Genomic DNA, 17828 nt, shown 5'->3' with positions numbered 1-17828 from the left:
GCCAGTTGGAAAGTAAATCTTTCTTGAAAATGTTCCTGAGGTCTTTATTCTTTTTTCTCCCCTTCACATTCCTTCTATCACATAGCAATGCTGGGCTGAAAAACTCACTGTTCGACTCCACAGCTGCCATGGGTGGCAATGAGCTCCTGGAGAAAGATGGCTCCGAAAACCATAGTAAAGATCTTAGCAATGGCACCGACAGCAATTTGGAAGCAGCCAGGAGGCTGGCTAAGCGCCTCTACCAACTGGACCGATTCAAGCGCTCTGATGTGGCAAAGCACCTGGGTAAAAAGTATGTGTTGACACGGGCCACTGTCATTTGTACGGTTGATTCTGTACAATAATAAGAGCAGCTTGAGCGTTGCTTTTTAATAATAAACTTTTTGGTTTTTTTTTAAGCAATGAGTTCAGCAAACTTGTGGCTGAAGAATACCTGAAGTTTTTTGATTTCACGGGTATGACGCTGGATCACTCCCTCAGGTATGTGCTTATGTCCAAACTTCTTGTTCTTTTCACGTTGTCTCAATAGATATAATTATCCCTAGAGAATCTAAGGAATTGAAGATGGAGTCCAAGGGGAGGTTAGTTCCCGTTCTTTCAGTTTGCAATTCGAGTGTATAAGAACATAAGAACTGCCATACTGGGTCCAACCAATGGTCCATCTAGCCTAGTATCCTGTCTCCAACAGTAGCAGACAAGTACCAGACAAATCCTGTCTCCGACATTACCAGAGCTTCAGAGGGAGTGTACAGAACAGGGCAGTTGGAGTGATCCACCTCTGTCTTCCCCTCCTGGCTTTTGGCACTCAGAGGTTTAGGGACACCCACAGCTGGAGTTGCATCTCTGACTATCTTGGCTAACAGCCATACATTTACCTAGTTCTTTTTTTAACGCATTTATACTTTTGGCCATCACAACATCCCATGGCAATAAGTTCCACAAGTTAATTGTGTGTTGTGTGAAAAAGTACTTCCTCTTGTTTGTATTAAGCCTGCTGTCTAATAATTTCATTGGATTATCCTAGTTTTTGTGTTATACGAAGGGGTAAATAATATTATCTAGGGCTGTCAATTAATCACAGTTAACTCACGCAATTTAACTCAAAAAAATTAATCGTGATTAAAAAAATTAATCGCGATTAATTGCACTTATAACAATAGAATACCAATTGAAATTTATTAAATATTTTTGGATGTTATTCTACATTTTCAATATTGATTTCAGTTACAACACAGAATACAAAGTGCACAGGGCTCACTTTATATTATTATTTTTGATTACAAATATATGCACTGTAACAATGATAAACAAAAGAAATAGTATTTTTCAGTTCACTTCAGACAAGTACTGAAGTGCAATCTCTTTATCGTGAAAGTGTAACTTACAAATGCAGATTTTTTTTTTTTGGTCACGTAACTGCACTGAAAACCAAAACAACGTAAAACTTTAGAGTCTACAAGCCCACTCAATTCTCCTTCTTGTTCAGCCAATTTCTAAGACAGACAAGTTTGTTTACAGTGACGGGAGATACTGTCACTTGCTTCTTATTTACAATGTCACCTGAAAGTGAGAACAGGCGTTTTCATGGCACTTTTGTAGCCGGTGTTGCAAGGTATTTACATGCCAGATCTGCTAAACATTCGTATGCCCCTTCTTGCTTCGGCCACCATTCCAGAGGACATGCTTCCATGCTGATGATGCACATTAAAAAAGAAAATGCGTCAATTAAATTTGTGACTGTACTCTTTGGGGGGAGAATTGTATGTCTCTTGCTCTGTTTTACCCGCATTCTGCATATATTTCATGTTGTTATAGCAGTCTCAGATGATGACCCAGCACGTGTTTGTTTTAAGAACACTTTCACAGCAGATTTGACAAAATGCAAAGAAGGTACCAATGTGAGATTTCTAAAGATAGCTACAGCACTCGACCCAAGGTTTAAGAATCTGAAGTGCCGTCCAAAATCTGAGAGGGACGAGGTGTGGAGCATGCTTTTAGAAATCTTAAAAGAGCAACACTCTGATGCGGAAACTACAGAACTCGAACCACCAAAAAAAGAAAATCAGCCTTCTGCTGGTGGCATCTGACTTAGATGATGAAAATGAACATGCATCAGTACGCACTGCTTTGGAGCGTTATTGAGTAGAACCTATCATCAGCATGGAAGCATGTTCTCTGGAATGGTGGTTGAAGCATGAAGGGACATATGCACCTTTAGCTCATCTGGCATGTAAATATCTTGCAACGCCATGCGAATGCCTGTTCTCACTTCCAGGTGACATTGTAAACAAGAAGCAGGCAGCATTATCTCCTGCAAATTGTAACCAACCTTGTTTGTCTGAGTGATTGGCTGACCAAGAAGTAGGACTGAGTGGACTTGTAGGCTCTAAAGTTTTACATTGTTTTATTTTTGAATGCAGGTTTTTTTTGTACATAATTCTACATTTGTAAGTTCAACTTTCATGATAAAGAGATTGCACTACAGTACTTGTATGAGGTGAATTGAAAAATACTATTTCTTTGTTTTTTACAATGCAAATATTTGTAATCAAAAATAAATATGAAGTGAGCCCAGTACACTTTGTATTGTGTGTTGTAATTGAAATTAATATATTTGAAAATGTAGAAAACATCCCAAAATATTTAAAATGAATGGTATTCTATTGTTCAACAGCGCGATTAATCGCGATTAATTTTTTAAATCACTTGACAACCCTAATATTATCATAATATTACTAAAGAAACTAAAAATTGGTGACATTCCCTGGAGGGAAACACTTTTGTTGAATTGTTAAAATTCTTGGTGTGACATTACCCAGGGTGCAGTGTTGACTGCTGAACAGCTGTGTCTCCTTCATTCTCCAACTTGGGGTACCTTTTACATTACTTCGCTGTGAGAGCAGCCACTCCTGGTCTGCTCACACCCACCTTCCAGCATGTAAATTACTCCCAGTTATCTGGTATGAGTGGTACGGGCAGCTACTCTTGAATTACACTGCAGGGCAACACCAACCAATTCCCAGTCCCAGACTGCCCCCCCGAAATGTGAGTCTTGTATTGCCTAGCCCTCTCCTGGACAACACAAGCTCATATAAAGTCTGTCATTTTATTAATAGAAAATGATATGCACAAATCCTGTTATCTCAAATGGAGTTTTCCAAACACTTCAGTCTAAGCACACGCTGGCTTAGATAAAACAATAAAACAAGTTTATTAACTACAAAAAGATAAATTTTAAATGGTTACAAGTAATGAGGCATAATTACAAGTTGGTTACAAGAAAATAAAAATAAACGCTACTGATTCCTAACTTAACAAGTTAGAGTGAATTCAAAGCAAAGGTGTCTCTCACCAAGTTTTAGCAGTCTTACTGGCTGAATTCCGTTCTGCCGGGATCCCTCACCAGTCCAGTGATGCTTCCTTTGTCCTTCATGTGTTGTCAATGTCGTGAGTAGAGATGAAAGGAGTAATTTGGGGCCTCTGTTCCCCATTCTTGCACCTTTTCCTCTTTGAGAATCCTCTCCAGCTGGGAGGTCAGGAGACAGAAAGTCTATGGGGATGGGAACCTCCAGCTGTTTCTTTGCCAAGACGTAAATTTCTTGTTCATACCCTTTTTCCTGCCAAAAGAATGGCCATTTAACCAGGTGCAGGTCCATTTGATTTCGTTGACACCTGGCTGAGGCGTCAGTTTGCCTTTTGTCTCTGAGGAGCTGGTTTCTGGTTGCTTTTCTAAACTTGGAACATGTCTCAGTAATGTTATACAGTAGACATTTATAACTTTGCATACAACGTTACCACATATATTTCACCAGGACAATGACCAGCAAATTATGATTTTTCAGATGATACCTCACAAGGCATACTTGGTACAAAATTTAATATAGTCTTGTAAAAGGGGTGAACGTAGAGGTATAAACTGTCTGAGGGGAACAAATAATACCACTGTGCCCTCGCTGTGATGCGTTAAAAGTTAATAGGAAAGACATGATTGAGCCAGTGCAGAAGTGCTATGAATCAGAAGAATGAGGGAATTTGACAGCTGAATCATGAAATGCGCCAAGCCTTTTTGGAATTCAGGCTCTCCAGTTGCACTGCATGCTGTAGGTACTAAGCTCTTCTGAAATCTTGTAAGCATCTAAAAACATCTAGAACAATGGGAGCTGCTGGGAGCAGGACCCTTTTGAATATGGGTGCTCAGTACCCTTCTGAAACGCTGGCCCTAGCATTGTAGCTTCCTAGTTTTTAGGAATTTTCAGAATTGGGCCTCTCCCTTAAATATTTCTGTTTGTTATTTTTAGGAGTGGAAACATCCCCTCTATGTGGCAACAGTCTGCTAGCAGTGATATAAGTGTCCTGACAGCTAAATAGTAATAATTTTAAAGGAGAGAGATTTTTTTCCATTGATACAAAACTATGAAGAATAGTTTACAACTGGCCCTTGTCCAAAAAAAAGGGGGACTTTTTGCAAGTGTAGTTTCCAGGAGCTCAGTCCTGGAAGGAGGTGAGCACTGTGACCCGCTCCAACAATGCACGTAAGCATGTATTTAACTCTTTGAAGACTATGGTACTAGTCATGTGCTTAAATTAAGCATGTGCTTAAACACTTTGCTAGACTGGAGTAAGAATCCTCAGCTCCATGCAGGATCGAGCCCCATGTTGTGGAATAATCGCTGCATATTTATAAGCCATGCAGTGTGATTCCAAATACACTTTATATTTTAAATGGTGAAATCCAGTACCCTTCAGTGCATGTTTGGGGGGGGGGGAAGGGGGAAGGTGTTCTTCCCTTGATTATTCATAAATCCCATTTATATTAATAGTAGTGATCGTCAATAAAATATATGGTACAGTAGTTGTCCAGAACATTGCAACATCAATGTTACTACAGATCCAGACTGTGCCTGGCTATTACGTGGTGTGCAGGGGGAGCGTGCAGAGAGCCTTTCACCCACCACTTTAAGGACCCTAGGGGCACATATCACAGCAAAGGGGAATGGGAGAGGCAAGGATGAGGTGGAGCCATAGCTCTTGATGGGGTGAGGCAGCTTCATATCACCCACAATGCAGGGTTGTGTATATTGGCAATAATCTAGCCCCTAATGCGTTTGGGCCTGTTCCACTCAATATTGCAGTATTCTTCGGATAAAATAATGGAGGATATATTTTGTACTGAATATTAATTTCTATGATCCCGTGGCTTCCCTTGCCTTTGTCTTATTTGTTAGATTGTAGATTTGTCAGGGCAGAGGACATGTCGTATCTGTTTGCAAAACACCGTTCAAATGGAGGGCAGCGATATGAACTGGGAAGAGACTAGAGTTCCTAGCATGGCACAGTTTTGTGTTTAACTATGAAGCAGATTGTTTAAAATTCATATATAAAATTATTAACAGTCCTCGCACGTCCATGCACACACACAGATATAAGATCTGGTGATGCAGAGATCTAGGCAGCCAGCATCAACTCTCTCTCTCTCTCTCTCCCTCTCTCTCTCTCTAAAATATGAGATGATTCAACTATACCACTGTGGACTTCCTGCATCATGTAGTGTAAATAAAAGGAGCATTTACTAGTACAGTTTTGCCGACCACAAGGGCTCAAAAATCACGAGTCAGGCCCCCAAAATCCCGAGAGTTTCAGAAATAGCACATCTGGTGTACGTTTTATTTGCCTTCTTGTGTTAAGCATTCAAGATTTACGTTTTCAAGTTTTTCTTTGCGACCATGAGGGCTGGAAGCATCCTTTTTAAAAATAAAAAAATGAAAGTGGCCTGACTGCAGGAGTTGGTTGTTTACAAAGAGCACAAAATTTCAGTGGAGGAGTTGGCAATGCTGCCGGGATGAAGGATGCTTTTATGGCTAGGAAACTGCTCTGAGACTCAGAAGGCTTGTGTGTGTGTGGAGTGAGGGGGGCACTTCTGGCTTTGCACAAACTTTCCTGTGACGTTGGGCAAGTCATAGTCTCCCTGTGCCTCAGTTTGCCCTCAGTAAAATGGGAACAGTATTGGACTTCCTTACAGTGCTGTGGTGAAGATAGATTCATTAGGGCCAGATGGTTCCTGCTCTTGGTGCACTTGGGTGAGGGAGCCTCACTTCCCTTCCTCCCTTCCCTGGAGCTCCCCACAGGGCCGCGTGGCCTCACACCATCCCCACACTGGGGATCCTCAGGGCACAGTCTGGCCCTGATCATTTGAGAGGCCTGGGGTACTGTGGTGATAGATGCTAGAGAGATGGCTAACCATAAACATTATTGTCTCTGAAGCTATTTAATCCAGGGCAGTAAGATAAAGCCTCAATCCCACAGAACCTTAACGCACATGCCTAGCTTACTACCATGAGTGGTGCCATTGATTTCAGTGGGACTATTCACAGGAGTAAAGTTAAGCACGTGCCTAGGTGTCTGCAGGATAGGGACCAAAGTGATCATTTAAAGAACAACAGAAAATGCATTTAAAAATTGCACCATCCACAATACGAGGCCTGCTCCAGTCTTCCATCAAAGTCCAAATAGGTAATGGTCCCAGGTGTGCTCTTCTTTTTTATCCCTTGCATATTCTTTATCCAAAAAGCCTCCAAATACAAGAGGAAAATATTTAAAATAATACAGTTTTGTGTCAGTACATTTATGCCACTGCTCAGACCATCAATAACTTGCCTTCCCTTTTTGGGTTTAGTACATAGGGAATAATTATCTAGTTGGGCTTTCTTCCATTAGAAGACTCTTGGAAACAAGTTTTTGATATGCAGTCATTTATCCCTTACTGTGAAATGTGCTATATTATAAGGGCAATGCCATGCCAGTAGAGATCTGTGTTTTTAATTTCAGCTTTCTTTAAACTTCTTCTAGGAGTTTCTTTAAAGCCTTTTCACTTATTGGAGAAACTCAGGAAAGAGAGAGGGTATTAATCCACTTCTCCAACAGATACTATCAGTGTAACCCAAACACCGTTTCTACTCAAGGTAATTTTGCTTCTGATTTCTAGGTCATGGGCATTCCTCTTTGTTCTTTCACTTTGGGCTATCGCCTGTATGTTTCCTGCTTGAAATATTCTCCTGCCTGAGGAAAAACAAGTATATGCATGAAAATGGACTGTTTGTGGAAGGCGAGAGATTGACAACAGTGGGAATGGGAGTCCTCTAATTTATCCTTGCCAGAAGTATGGACATAGGCAGGGCAACCTTACTCATGTTGGCCTCAGTTCAACAAGGTATTTAAACATGCCTAAGCACTTGAGTAGTTCCTCAGCGTGGCTCCGTACATGCTTAAAATTGGGCATGTCCTCCCTGGCCTCCTTTCATGTAGGCCAGCTAACATCAGTTAGTAGGCAACTTCCTCTTCAACGCTCTCGGTAATTTTTAAAATTTGGAAAAAAAAAAAAACTAAACCAAGAAAGAAAACATTCCCGAGTAAAAGGGCAAACTATCTGCTGACATAACTCCATTGAATTCAACAGAGAATTAGACCTAAAAATTCCAACTACATTAGATCATACGTAAGTCTATAATAAAGATAGCAGGAAAAGAAAGAAAGAGGAAAAATATATTTCAGGCCCCCCTTAATCCCAGCTACCTAGATGATTTTAGCTACAAATACATTAAAAATTGGGGTGGTAGAAGATGAATAACCAACTGTGCACAACACAGAGGAAATAAGACATTGTTTGGAGTCAGGGTCAAGAATTGGGTATGGAGGGAATTAGAATTAAATCTACAGTAGCTGACTCCATACTAAACTGGTATTTTCCTCCATGACACTCTTGGGAAGTGAATTGTTGAATCTAAAATAAATGTTTAGCTTCACCCAGAGCCGAGGGGTTGATTGTGTCTTTTGGCTCAGCCCTGTACGGGGAAATGTGGTTAGCGGCTGCATCCCAGTAGGGGACCACCGAAGGATGTGTGATGCAGAATCACAGTTCCGGAGAAGTGATTTGCCTGCGCCAGGAGCGGGGTACAGCTTAAATTCAGCTTTTCTGGCTGGAGCATTGAGGGTGTGGCACCTAGGTTCTGCCTGCTCCCTGCTTATCTCTGCCCCCTCCTGAACACTTGCCCACCTCAGGTTTGTGCATGGGGTAGCCTGCCCCAGCTAGCATGGGTGGTCATATCAGCAAAGACAGCACCATGCTGGCTTCGGCGCCAGTAGTGCAGTCCTGGCCTGGACCCTGGCCCGGCGGTGCTGTCTCTCGTGCAGTGGTGACTCGTGTTAGCGGGACTCGAGCTAGCTTAGGTAGGCTAGTCCAGGCAAAGCTTTTGCTGGGTTGAGGGACCGCTCAGGTGCTCCATGTAATTCTAGCAGGGGTGCCATTTGCAGCCAGACATAATGCCTCGAAGTTGACAGTGTCCCTCTGATCCCCTGCAAATATCAGCAGGAACCTTTTCGTTTCATCCGCTTACTGGGGGGGATTTTTTGCATCCAGTAGAAGTAGCAGTACTTTAAATTGATGATCAGCTTCCGATATTGAATTTCAGCCCTCAGCGGAGCTCTTGGGACCCAGTGAGCCCTTGGTTACGAAGTGGAGCCTTCATCCCCTTCAGTGGAAACGCAGGGATGTAACGGGGAGTGGACTGTTTCGAATTCAGTGTTCCTTGTTTGAGAGATTTTGCTTAGATTTCTTTGAGAATGAAGGCACATGCTTCATTGGGAAATGCATTGTGCAATCATAGAAGCATAGACTATCAGGGTTGGAAGGGACCTCAGGAGGTCATCTAGTCCAACCCCCTGTGATCTGTGTGTCTGTACTGGAACACCACAAATCGAAACCCTGGGTGAATGGAAGTTACCCTTGCCGGTGATGGTGGCTGCTGCTGTTTTATTTAACACTACTGTAGTACCCCGATATACCACTCTGGATTGTACTCTGTGGTACAGACACCTAGGGTAATATGGTTCCTGCCTCAAAGAACTTACTCTCTTAGGGTGTGTCTACACCGCAGGATTCGTTCAGCCTCGTGTAGTGTATGTACGTGCATAGCCCCCCAGCATGGGTATAAATAGTAGTGTAGACGTGAGGCACGGATTAAGCCAGTGAGGTAAAGATGCACAAGAAGGGTGTGGTTATATACTGAGTACATACCCTACACGTTCTATATTGGCCCAAGTCATGACTCCCCATCTACACTGCTGCCTCCCGATGCTGGAGCCTTTCCTTGCTGCAGTGAAAGGCTCTGGCAGTGGGGAGCAGCTGAAGCCTTTCTGCATTGCCTCCCCTCTGCCAGAGCGTTTTACCGACACCCGTAGCTACACACCTCAGTGTGGACACAGCCTGCTTTTCATTGGGGTGCGTAGCTACAGGTGCACTACACCCCACTGAAAGTGATTTGTAGCATAGATGTAGCCTTAGGGCCTGATCCTGCAATGAGCTCAGCACATACATAGTCCCGCTGGCTTCAAGATACGATCACATACTATTTATTTCCGTAGGACCCCTGCCCTGTTCAGTGCACAGGATGGACAGTGCGTACGGCCCCATGCTTTATTCGCTGCACACCATCCAAACCTCCCACTGAACAGGAAATTGTTAATTTCCTCACTGTTTTTTTTTTTTAATGGTGCTCATCAGTGTAACAGTTGAATGCTTCATAGAGAGGGATGAATGTGTCTTCACCCTTCCCCAGTGAGCTGATACTATGACCCCCACTTTACAGATGGGGGTACTAAGGCACAGAAAGATGAAGAGCGACATTTTCAAGTGTTCACTAGTGTGGAGTGACCAATGCGAGACACCTAGGGCCTGATTTTTACAGATGGTGAGCACCCGCACCGCCCATCGACTTCAGCTGGAGTAGTAGGCCGTCAGCACTTTGGAAAGCTGGCTCTGGACATCTCAAAATGAGGCCTCAGGCAAATGAGGAACACACAGTCAGTGGCTGCTTCCGCAAATGTTGGCCTACGTGTCTTTGCCAATGCCACATAATCAGCCAGTGGCAAAGCCTGAGAGAACCCATTTCTGCCGGCTTCTAGTCCAGTGCTCTCCCCTCAAGAGCCTCTTCCTGTGGATCCCGGCCACACTGGCTGCACAGCATGCGGCTTCTGCAGCGTATGCGGCTGGGGTCCTGTGAGCAGCAGCAGCCTCTTCCACTGTACAGCCCTACCTCATTCAGAGTCAAAGGCAAGCAGTGCTGGAGGCAGGGGTCCTGTGGGGGGAGCTCGTATGTGACCATGTTATTCGGGCCTATGTTTCTGGAAGACCAGACATACCGACTGAGAGAGGCTATAACATCTCCTTGCTGGAAGGTCAGTGGTGTCCCAGGCAAGGAGACAGGGAGTTTATTCTTTCTGGTTTGGCCCTAACGAGCAAAAAAAAAAAAAAAAACCTGATTCCATTTGGCGTACTGATGCCAGCAAAAGTAGCCGGGAGTGTGGTTTCAAATCTACGTTATCTTATCAGTTGATGCTGCAAGACAGGTTTGTCAGGTGATAAAAGACGAAAGAAAGTATGAGATGAACTGACATTTCCGTTACATTACTCTAGATTGATTTTCCTGCATTTTTCTGTGTGTTACCTGATGAGCAGATTCCCCTTAAAGGCAGAGGCAGACTCAATTGGGGAGCAAGGTCCTAGTGCAACCTGAGCTGATCTTAAATACATTGTCCTGGGTAGTGTGTGTTTGTGTAGGGTGACCAGATGTCCCAATGTTATCAGGACCTTCCCGATAGTAGGGGCTTTGTCTTATATATGTAACTATACTCCCACCCCACCCTACCCCGAAAAAAGAGTGTCCCAAGTTTTCACACTACTATCTGTGTGCGATATTTGCTCTGTTTCTTTTCCCAGATGGAGTCCATTGTCTCACCTGTGCAGTGATGCTGCTGAACACTGACCTACATGGCCATGTGAGTGCACATGCTAAGAACATGCTATGCCCTTGTTTTCAGGAAGAGCTCGCCTGTCAAAGTTGAGCTTTCAGGAAGTGGTGCTGGTCACAGATCAGCCCTCAAGCGCTCCTTGTTTTGCATGGTGCTCCCCTTTGGGAGCAGGACGGCCACTGGCCGCTCTGCTAGCAGCACAAGGCGCATAGGCATCCTCGTCACCTGTGTCCTTGGATACAGTTGGAGTCCCTATGCTCCCCAGAGCACAGACACTGCTTCCTCCATGGGGTGTCTCAAAGGCGGTCACCTGACAACTGGCCAGCAGATCCTGTTGGGAGGAAAAGCTGCACCCCCAGAAGGGGTGTGACAGTGGGTGTGGTTCCCTGCATGCCTCCCCCGACCTCCAGAAGGGTTGTGCCCACTACCCCAGTTGCAACATTGCCCATCCCTCCTCTGTGTTGCTCTTCCTGGGGACAGCAGCCTGTTCCGGCCTGGCAGCAGCAGTGTCTGTTGGCTTCTACCTTCCCTGCTGCTTTGCTGTCCTGGGGAGGAGGCGAAAGAACCTGGGAGGAAATGGGGATGTTTGGGCAGCCAGTTATGAACTGAAAGCCTAGTGACCACAGTTAACGTCCATTCGGTATCCCCTGCAGCTAATGTGAAAACACACATGAACCAAATAAGCCAAAGGGTGTGTCCAGCACACTGGTGCAGTAGGAGACCACAACATGTATTTCAGTGCTCCAAGCACCCCATTGTATGTGCTCATGGTGAGATATGACTGCTCTGAATTTTAACCTTTTGCTGCACATTTTTGGGGGGGTCTCCACTACACATCTAGGGTCTAATTCTGCACCCCTTAAGTGACCCAGAATAGCACTTACCCTCAGGAATATTGGCGTCAGCCGGCTGACTTGCATGAATAAGAACTAGTCAGCATACGCTGTTTCCAGAAAACACATGCATTTCCACAAAAGCAAATGCTACCCAACAATAGCTCGACCTTGCAGTCTGTCATGCAGGTGAAACCCCACTGAAGCTAATAGGAGCTTTGCTTGCATGAATGACTGCAGCATCAGGCCCAGAGTAATTTACTCTCCAAGATAATGGTATTGGCAATACAGAGGGTAGAGTGAGATTCTTGTGGAAATCTGGATTCCATGCTGATTTCCAGTGGGAAGTGGAGGTGGTTCTTGTTGGACAGAGCCGGAAAAGGTGTAACACAGTCATGCTTTAACTGGAGACGTAATTCGGGACTCTACCAGGCCTGCTAGAGATCGATCCATGTTGGGTGCAGTGCAGAACTCCCTCTCCCAAAGGAGTGCAAGGAGGGATTCTGCCCTCAGGGGAGCGAGTAGCTCCCAGGGGGAGCCACATCGCTAAAATGGGTGCACAAACTCCCTCCCTAAGTCCCTGCTTGGTTGTTTCACTTTGTGGCCACGCAACCTCCCTGTCTCTTGTGGGTGTGTCTTTTGTGTCCCATTGGCTCACAGAAGGAACAATTCTGACAGGCACTTGTTCAAGGGAGGGTAAGACTCCTTGACACAGTGTAAGAGCCTGGGAGAATCTAACCACAATCTCTAGCCCCTTTTCATTCAGTGCCATTCTACTCATAGCCACTAGGTGGCGGAGAAGGACCGGCACTTGCCTGAGTTATCCTTGCTCAAGCAGACCATGGCAGACGGGCTCTCTGCCCTACAGGTTAAATTTAAGGCAAGGACACAAACTGTACCTCAGCCATCCGAGGTGGGGAGGGGAGCTATGTGATCAGAGGCTGAGATGTGGGGGTAGGGTGGGAGGAATGCAAACTTCAATTGGTTTGATGTGGCTGTTTAATTTGTATTTCAGAAAATGTATTTACAATGCATGGAGACCTGCCTTAAAGCACCCCAGGGACCGACACAAACTGGGTTCTTAATGGGGAGGGGTATTCTAACTGAAGCAAGGCAGAGCTGTCCTTCAAACATTTGGGAACCTTTGGGGGTGGCTCTTACAAGAAAGGAGGTTGCCCCTTGTACAGAACTTAAGAGCAACTCCAAGGAACTTATAAAAGTTACAGCTAAGACTTTCAAAGCTGTCCAAGGGACTTCAACATCCATTTCCCATTAGTTTTAATGAGGAGTGGGAGTCCAAAGCCCCTAAGGGTATGTCTACACTACGGAATAAGGTCGAATTTATAGAAGTCGGTTTTTTAGAAATCGGTTTTATATATTCGAGTGTGTGTGTCCCCACAGAAGTGCATTAAGTGCATTAACTCGGCGGAGTGCTTCCACAGTACCGAGGCCAGAGTCGACTTCCGGAGCGTTGCACTGTGGGTGGCTATCCCACAGTTCCCACAGTCTCCGCTGCCCATTGGAATTCTGGGTTGAGATCCCAATGCCTGATGGGGCTGAAACATTGTCGCGGGTGGTTCTGGGTACATATCATCAGTCCCCCCCTTCCCTCCCTCCCTCCGTGAAAGCAAGGGCAGACAATTGTTTCGCGCCTTTTTTCCTGAGTTACCTGTGCGGATGCCATACCACCGCAAGCATGGAGCCCGCTCAGGTAACCGTCACCGTATGTCTCCTGGGTGCTGGCTGACGCGGCACGGCATTGCTACACAGTAGCAGCAACCCATTGCCTTCTGGCAGCAGACGGTACAGTACGACTGGTAGCCGTCCTCGTCATGTCCGAGGTACTCCTGGTCGCCTGTGTGAGGTCGATCAGGAGCGCCTGGGCAGACATGGGCGCAGGGACTAAATTTTTAGTGACTTGACCAGGTCATTTTTTTTAGTCCGGCAGTCAGTCCTATTGAACCGTCTTATGGTGAGCAGGCAGGCAATATGGATTGCTAGCAGTCCTATTGCACCGTCTTCTGCCGAGCAGCCATGAGATGTGGATGGCATGCAGTCCTTCTGCACCGTCTGCTGCTAGCCAAAGATGTAAAAGATAGATGGAGTGGATCAAAACAAGAAATAGACCAGATTTGTTTTGTACTCATTTGCCTTCTCCCCTGTCTAGGGGACTCATTCCTCTAGGTCATACTGCAGTCACGCACAGAGAAGGTGCAGCGAGGTAGATCTAGCCATGTATCAATCAGAGGCCAGGCTAACCTCCTTGTTCCAATAAGAACAATAACTTAGGTGCACCATTTCTTATTGGAACTCTCCGTGAAGTCCTGCCTGAACTACTCCTTGATGTAAAGCCACCCCCTTTGTGGATTTTAGCCCCCTGAAGCCAACCCTGTAAGCCGTGTCGTCAGTCGCCCCTCCCTCCGTCAGAGCAACGGCAGACAATCATTCCGCGCCTTTTTTCTGTGCGGACGCCATACCAAGGCAAGCATGGAGTCCGCTCAGCTCACTTTGGCAATTAGGAGCACATTAAACACCACACGCATTATCCAGCAGTATATGCAGCACCAGAACCTGGCAAAGCGCTACCGGGCGAGGAGGCGACGTCAGCGCGGTCACGTGAGTGATCAGGACATGGACACAGATTTCTCTGAAAGCATGGGCCCTGCCAATGCATGCATCATGGTGCTAATGGGGCAGGTTCATGCTGTGGAACGCCGATTCTGGGCTCGGGAAACAAGCACAGACTGGTGGGACCGCATAGTGTTGCAGGTCTGGGACGATTCCCAGTGGCTGCGAAACTTTCGCATGCGTAAGGGCACTTTCATGGAACTTTGTGACTTGCTTTCCCCTGCCCTGAAGCGCATGAATACCAAGATGAGAGCAGCCCTCACAGTTGAGAAGCGAGTGGCGATAGCCCTGTGGAAGCTTGCAACACCAGACAGCTACCGGTCAGTTGGGAATCAATTTGGAGTGGGCAAATCTACTGTGGGGGCTGCTGTGATGCAAGTAGCCCACGCAATCAAAGATCTGCTGATATCAAGGGTAGTGACCTTGGGAAATGTGCAGGTCATAGTGGATGGCTTTGCTGCAATGGGATTCCCTAACTGTGGTGGGGCCATAGACGGAACCCATATCCCTATCTTGGCACCGGAGCACCAAGCCGGCGAGTACATAAACCGCAAGGGGTACTTTTCAATAGTGCTGCAAGCTCTGGTGGATCACAAGGGACGTTTCACCAACATCAACGTGGGACGGCCGGGAAAGGTACATGACGCTCGCATCTTCAGGAACTCTGGTCTGTTTCAAAAGCTTCAAGAAGGGACTTTATTCCCAGACCAGAAAATAACTGTTGGTGATGTTGAAATGCCTATATGTATCCTTGGGAACCCAGCCTACCCCTTAATGCCATGGCTCATGAAGCCGTACACAGGCAGCCTGGACAGCAGTCAGGAGCTGTTCAACTGCAGGCTGAGCAAGTGCAGAATGGTGGTAGAATGTGCATTTGGACGTTTAAAGGCGCGCTGGCGCAGTTTACTGACTCGGTTAGACCTCAGCGAAACCAATATTCCCACTGTTATTACTGCTTGCTGTGTGCTCCACAATATCTGTGAGAGTAAGGGGGAGACGTTTATGGCGGTGTGGGAGGTTGAGGCAAATCGCCTGGCTGCTGGTTATGCGCAGCCAGACACCAGGGCGGTTAGAAGAGCACAGGAGGGTGCGGTACGCATCAGAGAGGCTTTGAAAACCAGTTTCATGACTGGCCAGGCTACGGTGTGAAAGTTCTGTTTGTTTCTCCTTGATGAAACCCCCCGCCCCTTGGTTCACTCTACTTCCTTGTAAGCTAACCACCCTCCCCTCCTCCCTTTGATCACCTCTTGCAGAGGCAATAAAGTCATTGTTGCTTCACATTCATGCATTCTTTATTCATTCATCACACAAATAGGGGGATGACTACCAAGGTAGCCCAGGAGGGGTGGTGGAGGAGGGAAGGAAAATGCCACACAGCACTTTAAAAGTTTACAACTTTAAAATTTATTGAATGACAGCCTTCTTTTTGGGGGGCAATCCTCTGTGGTGGAGTGGCTGGTTGGCCGGTGGCCACCCCACCGCGTTCTTGGGCGTCTGGGTGTGGAGGCTATGGAACTTGGGGAGGAGGGTGGTTGGTTACACAGGGGCTGTAGTGGCAGTCTGTGCTCCAGCTGCCTTTGCTGCAGCTCAACCATACACTGGAGCATACTGGTTTGATCCTCCAGCAGCCTCAGCATTGAATCCTGCCTCCTCTCATCACGCTGTCGCCACATTCGAGCTTCAGCCCTCTCTTCAGCCCGCCACTTACTCTCTTCAGCCCGCCACTTACTCTCTTCAGCCCGCCACCTCTCCTCCTGGTCATTTTGTGCTTTCCTGCAGTCTGACATTATTTGCCTCCACGCATTCGTCTGTGCTCTGTCAGTGTGGGAGGACAGCATGAGCTCGGAGAACATTTCATCTCGAGTGCGTTTTTTTTTCTTTCTAATCTTCACTAGCCTCTGGGAAGGAGAAGATCCTGTGATCATTGAAACACATGCAGCTGGTGGAGAAAAGAAAAGGGACAGCGGTATTTAAAAAGACACATTTTATAAAACACTGGCTACACTCTTTCAGGGTAAACCTTGCTGTTAACATTACATACATAGCACATGTGCTTTCATTACAAGGTCGCATTTTGCCTCCCCCCACCGCGTGGCTACCCCCTCAACCCTCCTCCCTCCCTGTGGCTAACAGCGGGGAACATTTCTGTTCAGCCGCAGGCAAACAGCCCAGCAGGAATGGGCTCCTCTGAGTGTCCCCTGAAGAAAAGCACCCTATTTCAACCAGGTGACCATGGATTATATCTCACTCTCCTGAGGATAACACACGAACGGATGTTGCTTGAACGCCAGCAAACATACACTGCAATGCTTTGTTGTACAATGATTCCCGAGTACGTGTTACTGGCCTGGAGTGGTATAGTGTCCTACCATGAAGGACGCAATAAGTCTGCCCTCCCCAGAAACCTTTTGCAAAGGCTTTGGGAGTATATCCAGGAGAGCCGCGAATGCCAGGGCAAAGTAATCCTTTCACATGCTTGCTTTTAAACCATGTATAGTATTTTAAAAGGTACACTCACTGGAGGTCCCTTCTCCGCCTGCTGGGTCCAGGAGGCAGCCTTGGGTGGGTTCAGGGGGTACTGGCTCCAGGTCCAGGGTGAGAAACAGTTCCTGGCTGTCGGGAAAACCGGTTTCTCCGCTTGCTTGCTGTGAGCTATCTACAACCTCCTCCTCATCATCATCTTCTTCGTCCCCAAAACCTGCTTCCGTATTGCCTCCATCTCCATTGAAGGAGTCAAACAACACGGCTGGGGTAGTGGTAGCTGAACCCCCTAAAATGGCATGCAGCTCATCATAGAAGCGGCATGTTTGGGGCTCTGACCCGGAGCGGCCGTTCGCCTCTCTGGTTTTCTGGTAGGCTTGCCTCAGCTCCTTCAGTTTCACGCGGCACTGCTTCGGGTCCCTGTTATGGCCTCTGTCCTTCATGCCCTGGGAGATCTTGACAAAGGTTTTGGCATTTTGAAAACTGGAACGGAGTTCTGATAGCACGGATTCCTCTCCCCATACAGCGATCAGATCCCGTACCTCCCGTTCGGTCCATGCTGGAGCTCTTTTGCGATTCTGAGACTCCATCATGGTCACCTCTGCTGATGAGCTCTGCATGGTCACCTGCAGCTTGCCATGCTGGCCAAACAGGAAATGAGATTCAAAAGTTCGCGGTTCTTTTCCTGTCTACCTGGCCAGTGCATCTGAGTTGAGAGTGCTGTCCAGAGCGGTCAAAATGGAGCACTCTGGGATAGCTCCCGGAGGCCAATACCGTCGAATTGTGTCCACAGTACCCCAAATTCGACCCGGCAAAGCCGATTTAAGCGCTAATCCACTTGTCAGGGGTGGAGTAAGGAAATCGATTTTAAGAGCCCTTTAAGTCGAAATAAAGGGCTTCATCGTGTGGACGGGTGCAGGTTTACATCGATTTAATGCTGCTAAATTCGACCTAAAGTCTTAGTGTAGACCAGGGCTAAGTGGCTTTGCAGATCTCAGCCTCCAGGTTTTATAAGGGAAAAGAAGTTACAAGCAAACTCTACTCCCAGCAACTCTACTCCCAGCAACTCTACTCCCACATTCT

At 46.4% G+C, this 17828-nt stretch overlaps 2 protein-coding genes across 5 annotated transcripts in view; one reads left to right on the top strand and one right to left on the bottom strand.

Annotated features, from left to right (window-relative positions):
- PSD3 (pleckstrin and Sec7 domain containing 3) overlaps positions 1-17828 on the top strand; it is a 142836-nt gene that overhangs the window by 63080 nt on the left and 61928 nt on the right. For all 4 annotated transcript variants that reach the window (XM_074953651.1, XM_074953654.1, XM_074953652.1 and 1 more), the window contains 4 exons: positions 86-292; positions 400-480; positions 6847-6959; positions 10772-10830. In XM_074953651.1, coding sequence (XP_074809752.1) covers positions 86-292; positions 400-480; positions 6847-6959; positions 10772-10830 — 460 coding nt within the window. The remainder of the gene's footprint in view (positions 1-85; positions 293-399; positions 481-6846; positions 6960-10771; positions 10831-17828) is intronic.
- LOC141987909 (uncharacterized) lies at positions 10918-17425 on the bottom strand. Its single transcript, XM_074953746.1, has 3 exons — positions 16783-17425; positions 15973-16203; positions 10918-10994 (listed from the first exon to the last, which is right to left on the bottom strand). Exons 1-3 carry the CDS (start codon positions 17363-17365, stop codon positions 10918-10920), a joined length of 891 nt encoding a protein of 296 aa, XP_074809847.1. The 5' UTR covers positions 17366-17425.

This window comes from Natator depressus, chromosome 5 (genome assembly GCF_965152275.1).
Source record: "Natator depressus isolate rNatDep1 chromosome 5, rNatDep2.hap1, whole genome shotgun sequence".
NCBI lineage: Eukaryota > Metazoa > Chordata > Testudines > Cheloniidae > Natator > Natator depressus.
Note: the sequence above shows the minus strand (reverse complement) of the source record. Positions and strands in the feature narration are given on the sequence as shown.

What these genes read in the sequence shown, in the direction of transcription:
- LOC141987909 (XM_074953746.1), bottom strand. Translation starts at nt 17,365, where the DNA reads ATGCAGAGCTCATCAGCAGAGGTGACCATGATGGAGTCTCAGAATCGC. An exon ending in AGGCGGAGAAGGGACCTCCA is followed by an intron (nt 16,204 to 16,782) that starts GTGAGTGTACCT and finishes TTTCTCCACCAG; the next exon opens with CTGCATGTGTTTCAATGATC. An exon ending in TAAGTGGCGGGCTGAAGAGA is followed by an intron (nt 10,995 to 15,972) that starts GTAAGTGGCGGG and finishes TTGTGCTGCTAG; the next exon opens with CAGAGCGGCCAGTGGCCGTC.